This window comes from Phaethon lepturus, unplaced genomic scaffold, assembly GCF_000687285.1.
Source record: "Phaethon lepturus isolate BGI_N335 unplaced genomic scaffold, ASM68728v1 scaffold8993, whole genome shotgun sequence".
NCBI classification, from domain to species: Eukaryota; Metazoa; Chordata; class Aves; order Phaethontiformes; family Phaethontidae; genus Phaethon; species Phaethon lepturus.
In genome coordinates, this window is record NW_010526930.1 from 16120 (window position 1) to 32853 (window position 16734).

General features: G+C 41.5%; 1 protein-coding gene across 1 annotated transcript in view; it reads left to right on the forward strand.

Annotated features, from left to right (window-relative positions):
* Window positions 1-14282, forward strand: part of LOC104617801 (NHS-like protein 1) — a gene marked incomplete at its 5' end in the record, with an annotated part of 27626 nt that extends 13344 nt beyond the window's left edge. Inside the window, 2 exons of the mRNA XM_010283218.1 lie at window positions 4812-4939; window positions 14055-14282. Of these exons, the coding sequence (XP_010281520.1) occupies window positions 4812-4939; window positions 14055-14282 (356 nt within the window). The remainder of the gene's footprint in view (window positions 1-4811; window positions 4940-14054) is intronic.
* Between the last annotated feature and the right edge of the window lie 2452 nt (window positions 14283-16734).

Genomic DNA, 16734 nt, shown 5'->3' on the forward strand with positions numbered 1-16734 from the left:
GGGGAAGCTTCTGGCAGCTTCTCACAGAAGCCACCCCTGCAGCTGCCCCGCTACCAAACCCTTGCCATGCAAACCCGATACAAATATATGCTTGCGAGAGCGCATCTGAGTGTGTACATGTGGATGTAGGCAGCTACAGAGCCTAAGGCCTGATCCTGAGCAGTGTTTGCTTATACGAGTAATCTCATTAGGACTAATTTAGTGGGTGATGGCTGTGCATTCAGGTCCGAGGCATGGAGGACCAGTGCAGAGTGGTGTCAGAAAGCTGTGGCTCTGCACTGCTGCTGGGGCTGCACCTTGGGGACAAGTCCCAGGCTCAGGTGGGGTCCAGCCCTGAAAATCAGCACCTGGAGCCTTTCTCCCTGCAGCCAGGCCAATACGGGGTGCCCCGAACCCAGCAGGTGAAAGAACAGTTTTATGAAGAAGCCTGTGAAAATGACACCTAGTCTTGCACAGTTCCCTTTACAATTAAAAAAAAAATAATTCTGGAAAACTTCTGAGAACAACAAGAATCCTTCTGCCTCTGACCAGTTCTGCTACTGGCAGGGCAGTGCATTTTCCTTCATGTAAGCTTTCAAGGTACTGCGACTAGTTTTAATGATGGGAAGCTCGGCAGGCACTAAATGTTACCGAAGTCGGCTGAAGGAGAAGGAAGGAGCCAGCGTATCCAGTCGCCTCCCAGCAAACTCAGCCATCCTTCCGTCGCGGAGCAGTGCGGCGTGTAGGTCTGACTAGGCAGACAAGGTAAATGTTAATCCTGGTTTACCACAGTAATACCATGTCAGATGAATTACTGAGGTATCAGTGCTGTGCCTTCTGTTCACTCTGGTGATCTGTGGCTCAAATTACCGGGTAAGAATATGGTTTCAAGTTATTGGAAAAGCAGTAAATTGCCTCTGCATGTGGGATTTGCTACTGTGTGTTACCAGCTCAGGACCAAATGCAATTGCATGTGAGTTCCTTGTGTAAAATGGAGAGGAGATCTGGGATGAGAAGCCTTGGAGGGATTTTCATACACTTGGCCTGACTGCCCGTCACAGGGGCGATAAGGTTTTGTATGGAGAGGTTGTTATTCACAACAGCGCTGAATTCGGTGCCGATGGCTCAAAACTGGTGTAGAATCGCAGACAGCTTGATTGAGCCCTCGCTGTCAGTGTGGTGCTGCTGGTACCTGCATGTTCCCCCACTTACCAAGCAGGGAAGGGTGATGTGCTCACCTGCTGTTGGTGTGAAGCACATCCCCAGCACGCTTCTGTCTGATGCCAACATTTAGCAAACCCTGCGGTAGTGCAATCCTGAGCCAGACATACAAGCGGTTGGGATATATGGCGGCGACTCAGACATAATTGTATCAGGCACTGACAGCTTTAACACATTTTCTTCTGTCATGCATCTCCTGAACATCATATCTACCCTATTCTAATAACTGTGGAAATGATGAGGGGGGCTTTTGGTTTTTGGGCACATTTCTCACGTGCTTTTGTCATGCTTAAGTAAAGCCACCCTGTGAACAGCAAAACTCAACTTCAGGCAAAATTTCCTTCTCTAGGAAGGGTTTAACTTATACCACATAAATGGGGATAAATTATGTTATAATATAATCTGGCTATGGTCATTTTTAAGCAACGTTTATAATACAGAGGAGGTTTTGAAATTTGATATATCACTAGTATAGGAGAAGGACAAGTACTAACCTATGGTTTTACTTAGCCAGAAAAGCACGTGCAGGCAGCAGTCTCCTGGGGCTTGCCTTGGTGGTTCTTAGGTAGAAACATGGAAAGGCTGTGCACACTTTTGTGTATTGGATAATGTGGGTAATGGCAGGCCCGCCCCCGAAGGCCGCCCCTGCCACTGGGTCCAATAGTGCGTATGTTCCTGGCTCAGCTAGCGCCGACGTATCATCAGATTCTTAAAAGCGAAGGTTATTAACAACTGGAACTGTTCTGTCCTTCTGTTCCCTAGTCATCTTTCTGTCTCTGAAATAACCTGCATACCTATAAGAACTTTTTAACTAACTCAGTGTATAATACTCTTCTGTGTTTGGGATTGTGGAAATAGGACAAGGTGTTGCTCCTCCAGGAAGAAGGAAGCATGTCTGGGGTCTTTCCTAGAGTAAGACTTTATAGCTTCTTCCTGGGTATATTTTACATAAATAAAAAAAACCATTCATCTGAAAAATACAAACCTTATTGCTTACAGAAGACAATGGGCACCTTTAAAAGTAGTGATGAGATGGAGGGAGTGGCCCCAGCTAGAACAGTTTTTAAACAGCAGTTGCCACCCTTAGTTTGGCAGCAACAGTAGCTTCAGTTAGGTGCAGTGATTGACCTTGCGTTGCGCTTCTGGGCTGTTGCACTGTGAAGGAAAAGATACCTGCCTAAAACCTCTCCTGAGGTTTGTTGGCCTCAGGTGCCGTCCAGGGTGTGTGTTTCCTGCTGTGCTGTGAAATGTATGGTGACAGTACATAAACAGAAAAGCTGTTCCTGGGGACAAATCACCTTGTTGTTGTTCACCTGGTGGTTTGTGGCAATTCTCTTGGGTTCTTCAGCAACATCGCTCCAATAGCTCCTGATGTTACATGGATCTTGTGTTGTGGACAAATGGAGGTCGTGAACTTGATAAACTGCCAGGTTTTTTTTATTGTCAGTCCACTTGAACTTGTGGTGGACTTGAAACCTTCAGTGTTGACTTCTTTAAGTTTTTGGAGCTCTTCTGGGCTTTGTGAAGTGCACTATTCATCATCTTCATCTCCTTGGTTAGGAGAATAAGTAAGGTCAAGCAATTAACAGCGGGTGCGTCTATCACGCTCCGTAAGAGCCTGTTGCCCTTGGGGCGTGCAGTGATGCCTGATGTCGGAGAGTCACAGAAGTGGCCAGCCAGGGCCCTGGGCCTTATCCCAAGAACAGAAGGAAAAATAACTGCATCCTTACGTACCCCTTAGGTTGTCTTCATGTTTGTTTTGTGGTGATTAGTGACTGATCTGAAGGTAAAACTTGCAGTGTCTAAGCTGACAACGTAGCATGTTAACCCACGCTACAAGTCGACGCAAGTCTTTGGACTGTCTTGTTCTGCCGCAGCCCCCTTATCCCTTTTGATTTGTAGCTCAAACTGACAAACAGCACATCGGGGTGCTCACATTTGTGAGTGTTATGTGCTGGATCTGCCTGGATCCAGTGCCAGATTTGGAAGGGTGGTGGAGGAATTTGTTCTACTGCGGTTGCTGGCAGTCGTTTTTCACCCCCCTCCTGAAGTGCAGCAGCTGTTTGCCAGATGTGTGCAGTGTCAGCATGCTCACGCGTGCAAAACAGGTAAGGAGGGTTACCAACCCTCTGCTCCTGAGACGTAGCAATTGATCTGGATCTCAAAACCCACCACCACTGCCCTGGAAACTTGAACTGAGAGAGAAGTGACAGGTTCATGCCGTACTGCCCCTTTTGACCCCAGACGGAAACATGCAGTAGGCCAGGACCTACGTCTGGCTCTGATGGAAATGGCTGGCTGTCAAACTTTAAGCTTGCCTTCTAGGCGTGCACGTGCAGATACAGGGGAGTCCATACTGATTAAATCCTCATAGAGCTGTGGCTGCGCTAGGTCAGTTAACGCATCGGCATGGGGTCCTCCAGGCCTCAGTCTCAGAAGCATCTGAGTATACCAGAGGAACTGGATGATGGAGTTGCAAATTATAACTCCACTTAATCATTTGCCAGGCAAAAGCCTCTCTAAAACCTAGCCCTCTATATAAACATTGCAAGTTTTCTGTTTTAAGGAGTATTAAAAAGATCAAGATAGGGACATAGATGATGCAATCACAGGAACTCTTTCTCCAGCAAGTGATGTTAGAAGTGCTTTGTATCATGATAATGCCTGTGTATTGTGCAGAAATTTCAGTTCCTTAGACAGAAAAGTACCAAATACTTAATTTTCTTTTTGCTTTCCTCATCTTTCAACAGATTCAGATATCTGGCTCTGGAAACGTAGAGCTAACAGTCTGACTGGGCTGATGAGTTTGGTTGCCGCATCTTGAACATTTAGTTTTTCCTTATGCTCTGGCGTCTGTTATTCTTTAGCACAATCACACTGAATATCAATTAGGAGGCAAGAAGATGATTGTGGAAAACTTGGGTGAGGGGAATGAGATGCTGACTGTGATTTTGGCTGTTTTGAGTGGGGGTGTGTGTTTGCTCTGAATTGTTTCTGAACTTTGAAAACTCTTCAGTGTTAAACTACACACGCTCCGCAGTGACATGAGATTTTGAGATCCCTGTGACTTGCATTCCTCTCGCTAAAATCACAATAAATGGTCTCTTCCGCAGGCAGGAAGACAAGACAAGTGGTCAGTGCCAAAGTTATTTAGCAGATGGTGCTTGAGTACTGAGCAACATCATCGTTTCAACTGTAAGGCACATAATGGATGTCTACTGGCCTGGGAAATGAGACCCCCAGCGTTACTCGCATGCTTCCGTCTCCCATCCTGCAAGATGCTACCATCTGTCCAAGACATGGAGCCAGGCCTCACTTAAATAAAGAAATAAATCCATTTCCCCCTTCTTTCCAAAGCTCTTGACATCTCTGAGTTAAATAAAAGCCATGTGTATATATGCTATGTGTGGGCATATGTATATAATACATGTGGGGGAGGGGAAAATATAGATCCCAATATAAGAAATGCACCTTTGGGTTCTGTTACTTGGGACAGACAATGCTGATGCATGGTAAACAGTTTCAGGAAAATACTGTGTACTTTTCTAAGTGCACCGCACACCAATGGCTCTTGTCATGAATTAATCTCTTCTTTCTCTGTCTTCCGGCAGAGTGTGACAAGCTGCGGCGGGATGGCTACCGGAGCTCACAGTATTACTCTCAGGGCCCCACCTTCTCCTCGTCCTCCAGTGCAATCTGTGGAAGTTACCAGGATGATTATGAAGAAATTGAACAAAAGGTAATGGTGAGGGCAAAGTGCTGGAAAGAATACGTGCCTGATGCTGTTTAATTGCCTTCCATAGCATTGTTCAAATAAGGTAGGATTTTTACAAGATTGTAAAGATGCGTATTCCTTTGGATTACAGTGATAACAGGTCATCCGACTTCCGTAGTCTCTTAAAAATCCCGGTTCTACCCATGCATTTATATAAAGTTCCCACTGGCAAAATAAAGGTGTGAAAGCTGGATGGAGTTTGGTAACGTTCTGAAGGGGAGACCCCAGCAAAGCTGTTTTGAATCTGTTGTGTACATTCAAGTAGCAGGAGGAGCTACTAACCAGCCATCAGTGTGCTCTGGTTGTAACATTGACATGTGCACACTTTGGATTGCTAATACAGGTGGTTATGCAGTTTCCTTAGGTAGAGGCTTTGTCGTGATGCATCACAACAGTTTTCATAAAGGCATCTGGAAGAACGAAAGATTGCCCACTAAATTGGGCTTATCAGCTTGATTTCAGTTTCCTTCATGGTTTTCATGTTTATATGCCCACATCTCAACTCCATGTATAGTTGGCTTAGAATTTAGAAATTAAACAGATAAGAAAGAGAAGACACAGTTGAGCACGAGTCCTAAGAAAGTTGTGAAGACATATTTATATATATATCAATTTATATATGTTTCAATTATAGAACTAGTAAGTTGCATTAATGTTCTGAAGAAGAAAAGAAATTTTGCTCCCCTGTCCTTACCTTACCCTATTGTGCCTGCGGGCTCTGAAAGAGAAGCTACCTCTGGTGGTGCGGGCTAGGACATTACTGCTGGCATGGACAGCAAGGTGCACTGGAGCCTGTCTGTCCACCTGAAATGCTGGAGCTCCTGGGGTTTTCAGGGTAGATGTTGTAGAATACTTTGCCACAAATTAATGTTGCTTAGAGAATGGGAGGCTATCCTTGATTGTAACGCAGTTAAATTTCTTTGAATCATTACTAAACCATATGAGCCTCTTTAGCACAGACCAAATAACTCTGTCTCTATACAAGGTGTGCAGATTCTGAGAAGTCACTTTAAAGGGTACAGTGTTTTCAGTTCTGTCCTCTATGGCTTTTAATCACATAATAAAGGTGTTGTGGAATAGGTACAGTCTCTCATTCAGGTGGTGATTGCACTATATGTGTGTATTGGCAGGCAATGCTGGAGCATCTTGTTTAGCTGTGTGTGGTATGTCCTGGCAGTGAGCAGATAATGTAAAGCACATTCACACTGGAGAATGTATTATAATGATAATTTGCAAAACCTTGCTGAAATCAGTGGAATGATTATTTCCACTGGGGAAAGTATTAACACATGGTTACTATTAAGGTACTGCATATATATGCACACATATATGTTATTAATTGGTCTTAGCCAATGCTGTGCAGCATATGACCATCTGCTCATGTAAAACTAATGCAAAATTTAAAAAATATAAATACGCTTTTTTTTTAAACCATTTGAATGAGAGCTTATAAGCATGGGTGAGGTCTCTTAGAGACTAAGAGCTGTCATCCTTATCTTGGTTAAGGGTTTTTTTGAGTATCAACATAACATGTTACTGACAATTTCTGTGCATTCTGAAAAAAACTAATGCAGCTAATTATGCTTCAAGGATAGGATAGCACTTACATTTCAAATTGGATAGTTTCCTTCAAATATTTCTAGCTGAAGGGATGATTCAGAGCTGTGAAGAAAGACAGTTGCCAAACTGGCAGTCTTGGATGTTACTGATTATCTCGGAACCTTAACCTTAAACCTGCCGCTCTTATTTGCAGCTCAGAAAGGCATTAATCCCTTGTAAAAGGTAGCATGAGTCTCCCTTCATATTGCACAACTGAGTGTTTAATGGTGTCTTTTGACCAATAACTTTTTTTAATTGGCTTTTTTTTGTAATGGCCATTTGTACCATTTGTAAATGGTACTCTTTTTTAAGATGAATACTTACCACAACAGATCTCTGAACTTGAATTATAATCTCACTGGTAAAGTGCCAAGTAATTCTAATAAGTCTTATACCTTGAGCAAGTCATATTTCAGCTGTCAGAAAGTTCTTCATGACAGTGTGGAACTGGGGTCAGCAAAATCCTGTGATTCAAAATGTGAACTTCTCACCACTGGATGAAAGCTTTGTAGCTTTGTTACCTATTCAAAGCAAAAAAGCCAACATTTAAATTCTGTACATGCAGTACTTTAATAGTTGAAATTCGAGAACAGCAGGATAATGATGGATGGATGAATAGCTATTTACTGTTTGGCAATTTGCTTCTAAGTTGACATAATCGCCAACTTGCAGAAAAACTGTTTTGCTGCATGGTGATTTCACAAAGGAAACCATGTTTCCCTACTCTTTTTAATCTGCTTTTTAAAAAAATGCAGCCAGATACTCTGCTCATCTGTCTTCGATGGAGACATAATATGAAACCATGGGTAGGTGATGTGAGAGGAGACCTCAATCCACAAACATTCTCAAGTTTTGTGGGGGTGGGTGTCTGCCACTAGAGGGTAATACTCATACCACAAAGCACATGGTTCAGCGTGAGCCTTAAAAAATGTCTAAAAAAGCAGAACATTTGCTATTTCAAAGGAAAACCGCTAGGGATAAGCAGGCAAGTTAGCCCCACTCAAACCCAAGCAAACAAAATCAGAAAACACAGAAAGCTGAAGTCGCTGAGTGGTAGTTGATATAAAATGAAGTTCTTGGAACTACCCTTTTGCTCTTAATGTTGATTCTTACAAGTTACATTAATGGACCTCAGGCCAAGCTCCACTGCACTACTGATCCTAATTGAGTTTGTTGGAGATTAAGTTGGTTTATCTGGGTTTTACATCTCAGTACTGTGATGAGTGTTCTTTCTTGTCTCTTACATAGTACAGTCGGTGAGGCGACTTGGGAGCTATTCCTGTCCTATAGTATTGCTCTGTTTTCCCAGTGTCAAAGATACATTGAGATGTCGCTTTCAAACTGTGGATCCCCTTATGTTCTGAAATGTATACATTGTGTATATTAAATGTATTTGTTGTCTATGTGTTTTTTTCTCATTCTTTTTTCTTTCCCTTTTCATCACTCATTCGCTTTGTTTCTTTTTGTTTCACACAACAGTCTAGTCTGTTAGACTGCATCTCTCAGTCTTGCATTAGTGCCTGCTGTAACTTGGTTCCCTGGAGCAACAAGGTACCTTGCCCACGAGTGGGACCATCCAGCTGCCGTATCTGCAGCTTGATGTTACTTGTAGCGTTTAGCATATGTGCAGTCTTATTCTGCTTTTAGTCGTCAGTCGTTACCTGCTTCTGTTTTCTGTTTAAAAATTACAAATAAAAACAAAACCCAACTGCTCAGCAGAAGAGTGTCATGCCAGGTTTGTTTCCTTTATTTTTTGTCATTAATCTTTTTTGTCTGCAGTCCAGTATCCTCTATTTACTTGGTTCACTGAAGATTTTTTTAATTCCTTTTTGTCTACTAACATTTGCCTCCTTTGAAACCCCTCCCCAAATGAACACTGTGTTTTATTTAATTGGCTGCTTCATTGGTTTTAATTAGCCAAGGAAAAACTTACTGATTGGGAGTAATGTATTTTTTTTTAAATTATGAATGTGACCTACAGAGAGTATGTGCTCCCAGGCATGCAGTATATCATGTCTTTACTCCATCTATGAAAATGTTTGTATGCCAAAAACTCATGGTATTTTTCCCCAGGTCCTGTCATTTGGCTTATGAACTTTGCCTTAATACAGTCTTAAGCTTTGGGAGAAACGGGGGAAAAAAGAGTATATTTGCCACTGTACTTAGCCGAACTGTTAGTCGTCTTTTCAATATCTGCAAGAGACCATTTAGTATCTTAAGTGAAATTAAATGCATTGACTGTATTGGCATGAGGGACTTGAGGAGGTCTAATCCAAAATTTTGCCGGGTGTTAAGAAGGGCTAAAGAGGTTGAGCCCTTCAGTTTGGAGAGGAACGGGCTCTGGCAGAACTGGAGGTAGCTGTAGGTGGTGGTGCCCTCAGCTGGCCTCCCTGCCCCGCTGCTGCGATTGCACGGGGGTGCTCCTGCAGTCAGCACACTGGTCTTCTACTGCTTCCCTCTTTTTTTTTTTTTTTTCTTTCCTTTTTTTTAAATTCAGCCTGGTTTACTGAGTTGGAACAGCAATACAAAGCATAAAGTAACAAAGCAGAAGGGAGTACAGAAAGCCTTTGAACAAACAAAAGAGGGTAATTCTTCGCTCACCACATACTCGCACTGTGCAATTGCTGCAGGAATTGTGGATGCTGGAAGTCTACATGAGCTCAGAAAGCAACTGGGTAAATTCTTGAGGAGGGGGAGGACTCCAGCCAATGCTGAGAGAATATTCAGGGGAAGGTATGCACTGCATGCATTCTCTGATTTAACTGCATCTATATATCATTGACTGGCCGTTATCATAAACCAGATACTAGGTAAGTTTCTAGAGCTCTGGTCTGATGCAGTATGACTCCTCTTACGTTTTTAATCCCATTGTGACAGAGTAGAGGAAGAAGAAAGGAACATTTCTGCAATGCTGGTTAAGGTGATAATTTGCTTGATGGTCAGTAATTTTTGCTGACAAAAAAAGATAATCCCTTAATGAAACAGTGAAGGTTATGAAGTGAAGGATTTAGTAAGATAGGAGAGTTGGCTAGTGTAACAGAAGATCTGTGTGTAGAAGTAATAAAAGGGGAATATTCTACCAAAATCAGGGGGGCTAGATTGGGGGTCTTAGTCTGGAGGACACCAAGTAGAGCAGGACATGAGTAATTCAATGTAAGTGTAATTTCATGTGTATTTATAATGTGGCAGTGTTCCATAACACAGCATGAAATCCCAAGGGTTGAAGTAGGCACGTAAAGTGTCCTTTTTGATTGGCCAAGAAACAGGGAGGTAAAGATTTTGGGGTTGTTCTTTTTCCTATTACTGTTTGTCTTTATCCCTTTGCATTTGGTGAAAGGGTACTTGAAGCTATCAAACCTAGTAAAAGACTGGAGAAGAAATCGGATGTTGGGAAACAGTAATAGCCAGCTGAATTGGTATGGCTCCTGTCCATATTGCTGTATGGATTTTTTTTCTCCATTTTGTTTTTCTGAGAAATTATAATTTTAGAAATTATTGCAGTAGACAGTGAGATAAGTGATAGGACTAGAAGTTTTAAATTCCTATGCTGAAAGGTAAAATTTGTTATGGATTGAATTTTCCTCCTAGAGGTCCCATCTTTTCAAACAGTGCAGTATAAACCATTAGACTGTAAAGAGATTAAGAATAAACAGAGTATTTAGGCAGAGTGTGCTATGAGGTATGCAGCATAGAATCACTTGTCTTCTGGGACCTCTCAAATAGCATGAATGTGCTGGGATAGTGAAACCCTTTTGTTGTATCTCAGCGGCTGAGTAGGCTGGGGGACAGTACGTCAACAACGCAATGGCAGGGCTCTGGCTTACTGAGCCATATAGTTTGTCTATAGGGTATTTATAGGCCATTTCTTTCCTGGATTCTCATTTCAACTCCCATTTAAAAGTTCGTGCTTTTTCCCCTCTAATGCATGTTCATGGAAACACTGCAATATCCAAAACTGTTGCTTTCACATCCCATCCTACCTTTCCCTCCTCCCTGGTCCATTAAAAAGGTCAAATTCCAAGATATTTTCCTAAGGACATGAGTCTAACATCCTGTTGCACAGAAATTTGGCCATTTAAGTCTAGCAATAAAGTTGTAATGAATCAGAGATGCTTTTAAAATGAAGCAGGTACTTTCTATTCTATTATGAACGCAGTCATAATAGAATATAGTCATACCAGCTTTGCTAAGCAGATACGTAATTTCAAAGTACTGCTTAGTCCAGTTTTATTTCTGATATAACAGACCTTACTCGAGAAGATTTTCCTGTTATACAGCAGCAATTCACTGCATCTTCTGGCAAGCTTCTGTGTTGTATATCTGGGAGTGTTTGCTAAAAATATATAAATCCCTATTTGCATCCTGATTATGAAGGTAAATAATTTCTATGTGAAGAAAACTGGAAGATGAGCTGTTCTTTTCCTCTATGTGCAATAAAGCTGTGTACAGCTTCGTCATGCCCATTAAAATCTCTTTTAATGAAAAAACCCCCTACACCACTACAGTTGTTAGTAATTTGGAAGGAAGAATGTAAGTAGAGACAGTCACGCTTATCCAGGAACCATGGAAGGTGTACCTATAGATGAGATGTAAACACTTCTTCCTACACGCAAAACCGCCCACAACTCTTTTACTGAATCATGCTGTAGAAGTACACACCACTGTCCTATGGCAGAAAATCATTCTTACTGACACAGTGCTTTGACCTCAACTGCATTATTGGGTTTTCAATTGCTTTTCATTCGCTATATGCTCACTGGGCTGATGCACTTCTGTCTGTCTTCCTCCATCTGTCCCCAATTTTCTCAACTTCTAATTCTGCAAGATTTGTGATTGTTGCTCCATTTGTTTGTTTGTTTGTTTGTTTGTTTTGTTCATAATTAGGATTCCCTTGTAGTAGATGCTTCAGTTCTTCAGTTTTTCTATCTGGTTATATACTGTAACAGAAAAAAGGCTTTTGCTTGGTTTGGGTAATTTCTTTGAAAAGGAAGGGTGGCTTTGTAACTGGTATCGCTGCCACTTGACATATTGGAGTAGCCCCTGGTGACTGCTGTACGACAGCTGAGACCTGGCACTGCAGTACAGTCTGAATGTGACAGATATTGATGCTGACAGTGTCACCCAAGCAGAGTATCTGAAGGTCACTGGAGCTCATCCTTACCCCACACAAGCTGCAAAACCAGGCTTGAGGGTCTCCTTGGTGCCCCAATTCAGGCAGAGAAAAGCTCTTTGTAGAAGGGGGAAAGCGATATTTCTCTGTCTTAACCCCTGGATTAGTCTTTTAAGTGTGCACACACGTGCCCACCGTGGCACTGGGCTAGCACTCCCGTGCCACGTTCCTTACAAACCCTTTCTCTCTCTCAGCTGTTTTTTAAACCTCACTGTGGGGAAGCATGGCCTGGAGGCAGCTTTCCCTTCTGCAATGACATTTCTCTCCCAAATGGCTTAAGGTAATGAAGGTTTTTATAAATTTGAGTGATTTGAGGTGGGGCAAATGCTTGTGTTTGTGTGTCGGTGTGTACACATATGTGTGCCTGCAGTGTATATGTGTATAAACAGTGTATGTATACCAGTCATAAAAAGATAAGCATTCACATTTTTTTATAGAAATCGTTTTAGAACCTTTTAAAAACAATGTGGGCCTGAAAAAAATAGTGGTGTCCTCCAAGAAGCTTGTATTGAAAGAATTGCTGCAGCTTTCACAGGGCTGAGCCCTTTCCTACAGAGCAGCATCTGTCCCATCCACAACCTCTCTAGTAAAGAAATGCAAGACTGACAGAAATGGATTATTTCCTCGAAGAAAAGCTCCTGTGTTTCAGAGTGTGATTCCAAACCGCAGGATGACATTAGCAATAATTTCATTGCCTGAAATGTTTTTGTTATTATTACCTGAAGAGATTTTACTTTTCTATTTTTTTACTTTTTGCCTGGAAGTAATTTTTATTTTTATTCTTTATTAAATAAAATGTTGGGCCCTGTCCTAAAGGATGTAGAGTTGAAGCATAATAGAATAAATAAATGGTTATTTATTTATAAACAGCAGGAACTCCTCATGGTAACAGGAAGAAAATTAAAATCAGAAATGATAAACAGTGGTTGGGGCACGGTGTCTGGGCATGTCTTTTGCATAGCGCTCGGCTTCAAGAGAAAACATATCGCTTAGGCTGAAAACACATAATAACCCATAATAATTTTAAAAATCCATCTGTTATAAATAGCTGTGATGTTTCTTTCCATGTCCGCGTACAGCAGTGAGGGAGTACTGACTGCCCTATTTTGGGTAGTAGTCTGCTCTCCAAAGGGAGAGAAGAAAAAGAAAAGGGAGGGAGGACTGTAACTCTGGTCTGGTGGTAGAGAGAAAAGTCCCAATGCAAACACCTCTGAAGCAGAGGAGTCGGGAGATTGCAGAGATCTCTGTTATCGCTGCAGCCTCTACCCAAGTCCTCTTCCATGGTTTTCTTCTCTCTTTTGTTTTGCCTGGGAGCAGAAGGAGCTGGAGGCTGGTGTTCCTCCAGGTCTTCCTTCCTCTCCTGCTTCTGGGATTCCCTGGGGTGCCTTGCTGGCTGGAGTGGGGAGGAGAGAACGCTGCTTCTCCCAGGTTTGCTTAGAGCTTGTGGCCACCTGCTAGAAACCCTAGTGATGCCATCTGCATGCCCTGAACCTGCCTGTCCTCGGGGTTTGCCATGGACTAATACTGTCCTGTCGGTAAAAGGCTACACACCGGCTGTTGCAGCCTCTTTTTCTGGTTCAGAAAGTTTTTTGTTTCATTGTTTGTTTGTTTTGTGGGGTTTTTTTAAGTGAAACACCCATCATGGAGGTGAAATCTGCCACTTCGATAAGGAATGACTTTTAAAAGGACTCATCTATGGCTACTAATATTAACTACTTTATCCTTGAAAAATGGGCAAAAGGGGCCCATTAACTGTGGAATGAGTTCTCCAAGGCCAAAGCAAAAGTTATTCTTGTTACCTCACTGATACATGGCTGATGGTTTTGTGTAGAGTCCATTGGCGGATTCTTATTACTGAGCTCTCCCAAAATCTGTCTCTTCACAACAGGCTTCTTGCGGACACCTTACACATCCTTACAACCTACAGCTAGAGGAAAGCAGTGCTCAAATCTCATCTTCCTAATAGGGCACTGGGAGAGGTTAATCACTGCAGGGACAAGATCAATGCGTACGATAATTAGTTACCGTGCTTTGCTCTGCTCAAGACCACTCTTTTCTCTCTCATTGGTATCTATTCCTTAGACTGATCAGTTGTCTTCGATAAATACAATCCAGGTGTTTTGTTGTGGGTTGTTTCTTTTTTTAAAATCACTCTCTATGTAGGTCCAAGTGTGATATTTGTGAAGGGTGTATTTTGCTCCACAAGCAATTGTGCTGACTGCAGCGGCAATATCTTAATAATACCATAGTCCTACCCTTTTTTTTTTTTTTGTAGTTAACTTACATAGTTGCATTTTTTTCTGTTTGTAGTGTCCTGTCTCTTCCCCAGAAGAAGAAAAGCTTATTACCATCAAAAGGCCTAAAACTCCAGTTTCAAATGAGTTCTCAGATATCAACACCCAAACCAACTGGACTAAGTCGCTCCCACTGCCAACACCAGAAGAGAAAATGCGACAACAAGCACAGGCAGTCCAAACAGATGTGGTTCCTATTAATGTGACTGGTAGGCTTTTAATTTCAGTTATTACATTCCACTAATGAGGGAGGGAAGGGATAAAAGGGGATCCCTACAGCTGAATACTATTTTGACACTCATATATTCGATGCATGAATTTTAAATTACTTATTGCACCTTTCTGTGAAAACAGTGTTTTGTGTTTAATAGTTCATTTGTGAACTTAATGAGAAAACCTCAAAATCCCTTAAAATGGTCATTAATGAAATAGAAAATAGTCTACATGACGTGGGCTTGAAACAGCATTAGATATTCATGAAATAGGAGAAGAGGATTGATAAATAGCTATGTTTTGCTGTGGACTGCATTGAAAATATGTTATGGAAATTCACATTTTATGTAGTACTAATGATATTTCAGAATTTTCTTTTAGGAATTTTATGTAAGGAAGGTTATCAGGGACTTCTGTATTCCAAAGACTGTGTGTTACAAAATTCAAGAAAAAGAATTCTAGGGTCTTATTTTTATGAGCAACAAGCGGTTTAAGTGTCAAGGAGAGTAGGGGAAGAACAGCAAAAGTTAATGGGGCTGTGTCCTTGAGCAAGACTCTTGGTAAGACATTCCACTTACATGGCGGTAGTCCACATTTTCTTGTTATAAGCTGTGTATTGACCCTCCGTTTTCAAAATGCTTTTTGGTTTTACAGTTGATGAACTCTGTGGAAGTTAAATTATGTTAAAGCCTAATGCTGAATAGATACTATTTTGTGTGTAAATAGAATTTCTGTGAAAGATTGAATCATCACTTCAATTTAATAATCCTTCTTTTTCTACACAGTATCAAGATTGTCTATTATTAGTTGATTCAAATAACTGACCGTTTGCCTGCCAAAACCACGATGATATTCAATATCCAATTTATTTCAAATGCCATATGTCGCTCTCTGGCTTCATGCTTCCTCTTACAATCAATAGCTTGCAATGTTTGTTTTTGCTTTGTTTTGAAAGTAAATTAGGCATTCTCTTTCCCTGAGTGACTACAAATAATTTTTTCATCTATATAAACTATTTTTTTAAATAGTATTCTTTAATAGTATTTAAATATTTAAATAGTATAGGAGCAGAACTTCTATGACAAACATCAGAGAGCTCTGAGAAATCAGCAAGAAACATTTCCTTAAATAAACAGCAGAAAATATTTGAGATAAATAGCGTAAAGACAAGAGAATATTACAAACACTTCAGGTCTGGACAATTAATAGAAGGAAAATAAATGCAATGCCAAAATGTTACTAGGCCAGTTGGCATTATCTAGGAAATGTAGGATACAGGTGCAGAAGGCTGAGTTACGGGAACAATGGATAATCTGACATAATCGATAAGCTTGAGCAGGGCTTAGATATTGTGACAGCAGGAACAGGGTATGCTTACAGAAAGAGTAATCTGCTGTTGATTTAATGACCCTGTGTGCTGAAAATACATGGGGGAAGTAAACAGATGGAAAGAAAGATGAGGTAAAAGACATCAAATAACCCTCTTAGATTTAATTCAGTGTCACTGGGACCATTACCGTGTTTGGATAAATTACACTTGTGATTTCAACCAGCTTAATTTGACTGGTGTAGTAAACCTTGTGTCCCTTGAGTTGTTCGGTTTGCCCTCAGCAAACTCAGTGGTTCTCAACATTTCTGATGGAAACAGTGAATGTGCATATTCCACTTCACCTTTCTGGAGTGTGTTGTTCAGCATTTATTCCCTTATAAACAGGGTAATCAGAAGGGATAGAAAGGGAGGGCAGTAAAGGAAGACTACAGTGTATGAACTGGCCTCTGGGATCCACCGTTTCCTTTCCCTTGGAATAACTATACTGCTACTGTGAAACAAGGCAGGTGACAGTAACAGACTGAGCCACACACACTACACAAAAAAAGCTGCTGTCCTTGTTCCTCATTAAAAAGTCACAATCTGCTCCGCTCCTCTGCCCTCCCACACGCCAAGTAATTTTATTTTGTGAAGTTCCTTATGTTACTGCATGAGGCAGGAAAAAAAAAACTCAACAAAAAATTCAGTGCCGTTTGTTCAATGTGCCATGAAATGAACCGTCACCGGCTTTGGTTTTGATTTGGCTTTTTCCTTTACTTGCCCTTTTTCTCACTCTCCCAGAAGAGAGGTCAAAAAACTTCCATTTTATTACTCCTGGCATGAAATAAAAGGTTAACCTCCGAAGAGGCTGCTGGCAATTGACAGCATTTTCAGCAGTGCATTAGTAATGATTGTGCTACAATGGCCTCTCACGTGGCTGTGCAACAAATGCTCCACGAGTTCAGCTTTCAGGGCTCTTCGGTGAACAGATTGCAACTAATACAGTAGTAGTAAAAAATCTGTTGGATAGCCTGAAGGTGCAGGGGCATTGCATGAGGCTGACAAGCTGCTGACTAGATGTCCAGATTTGGAAGCAGTTTCAGGCTTTGGGAGTGCCTGGGCTGAGCTTATTCTGGCCTGGAAGGAGTTGGGCTGAGTTTTCAGTGGTGGCCAA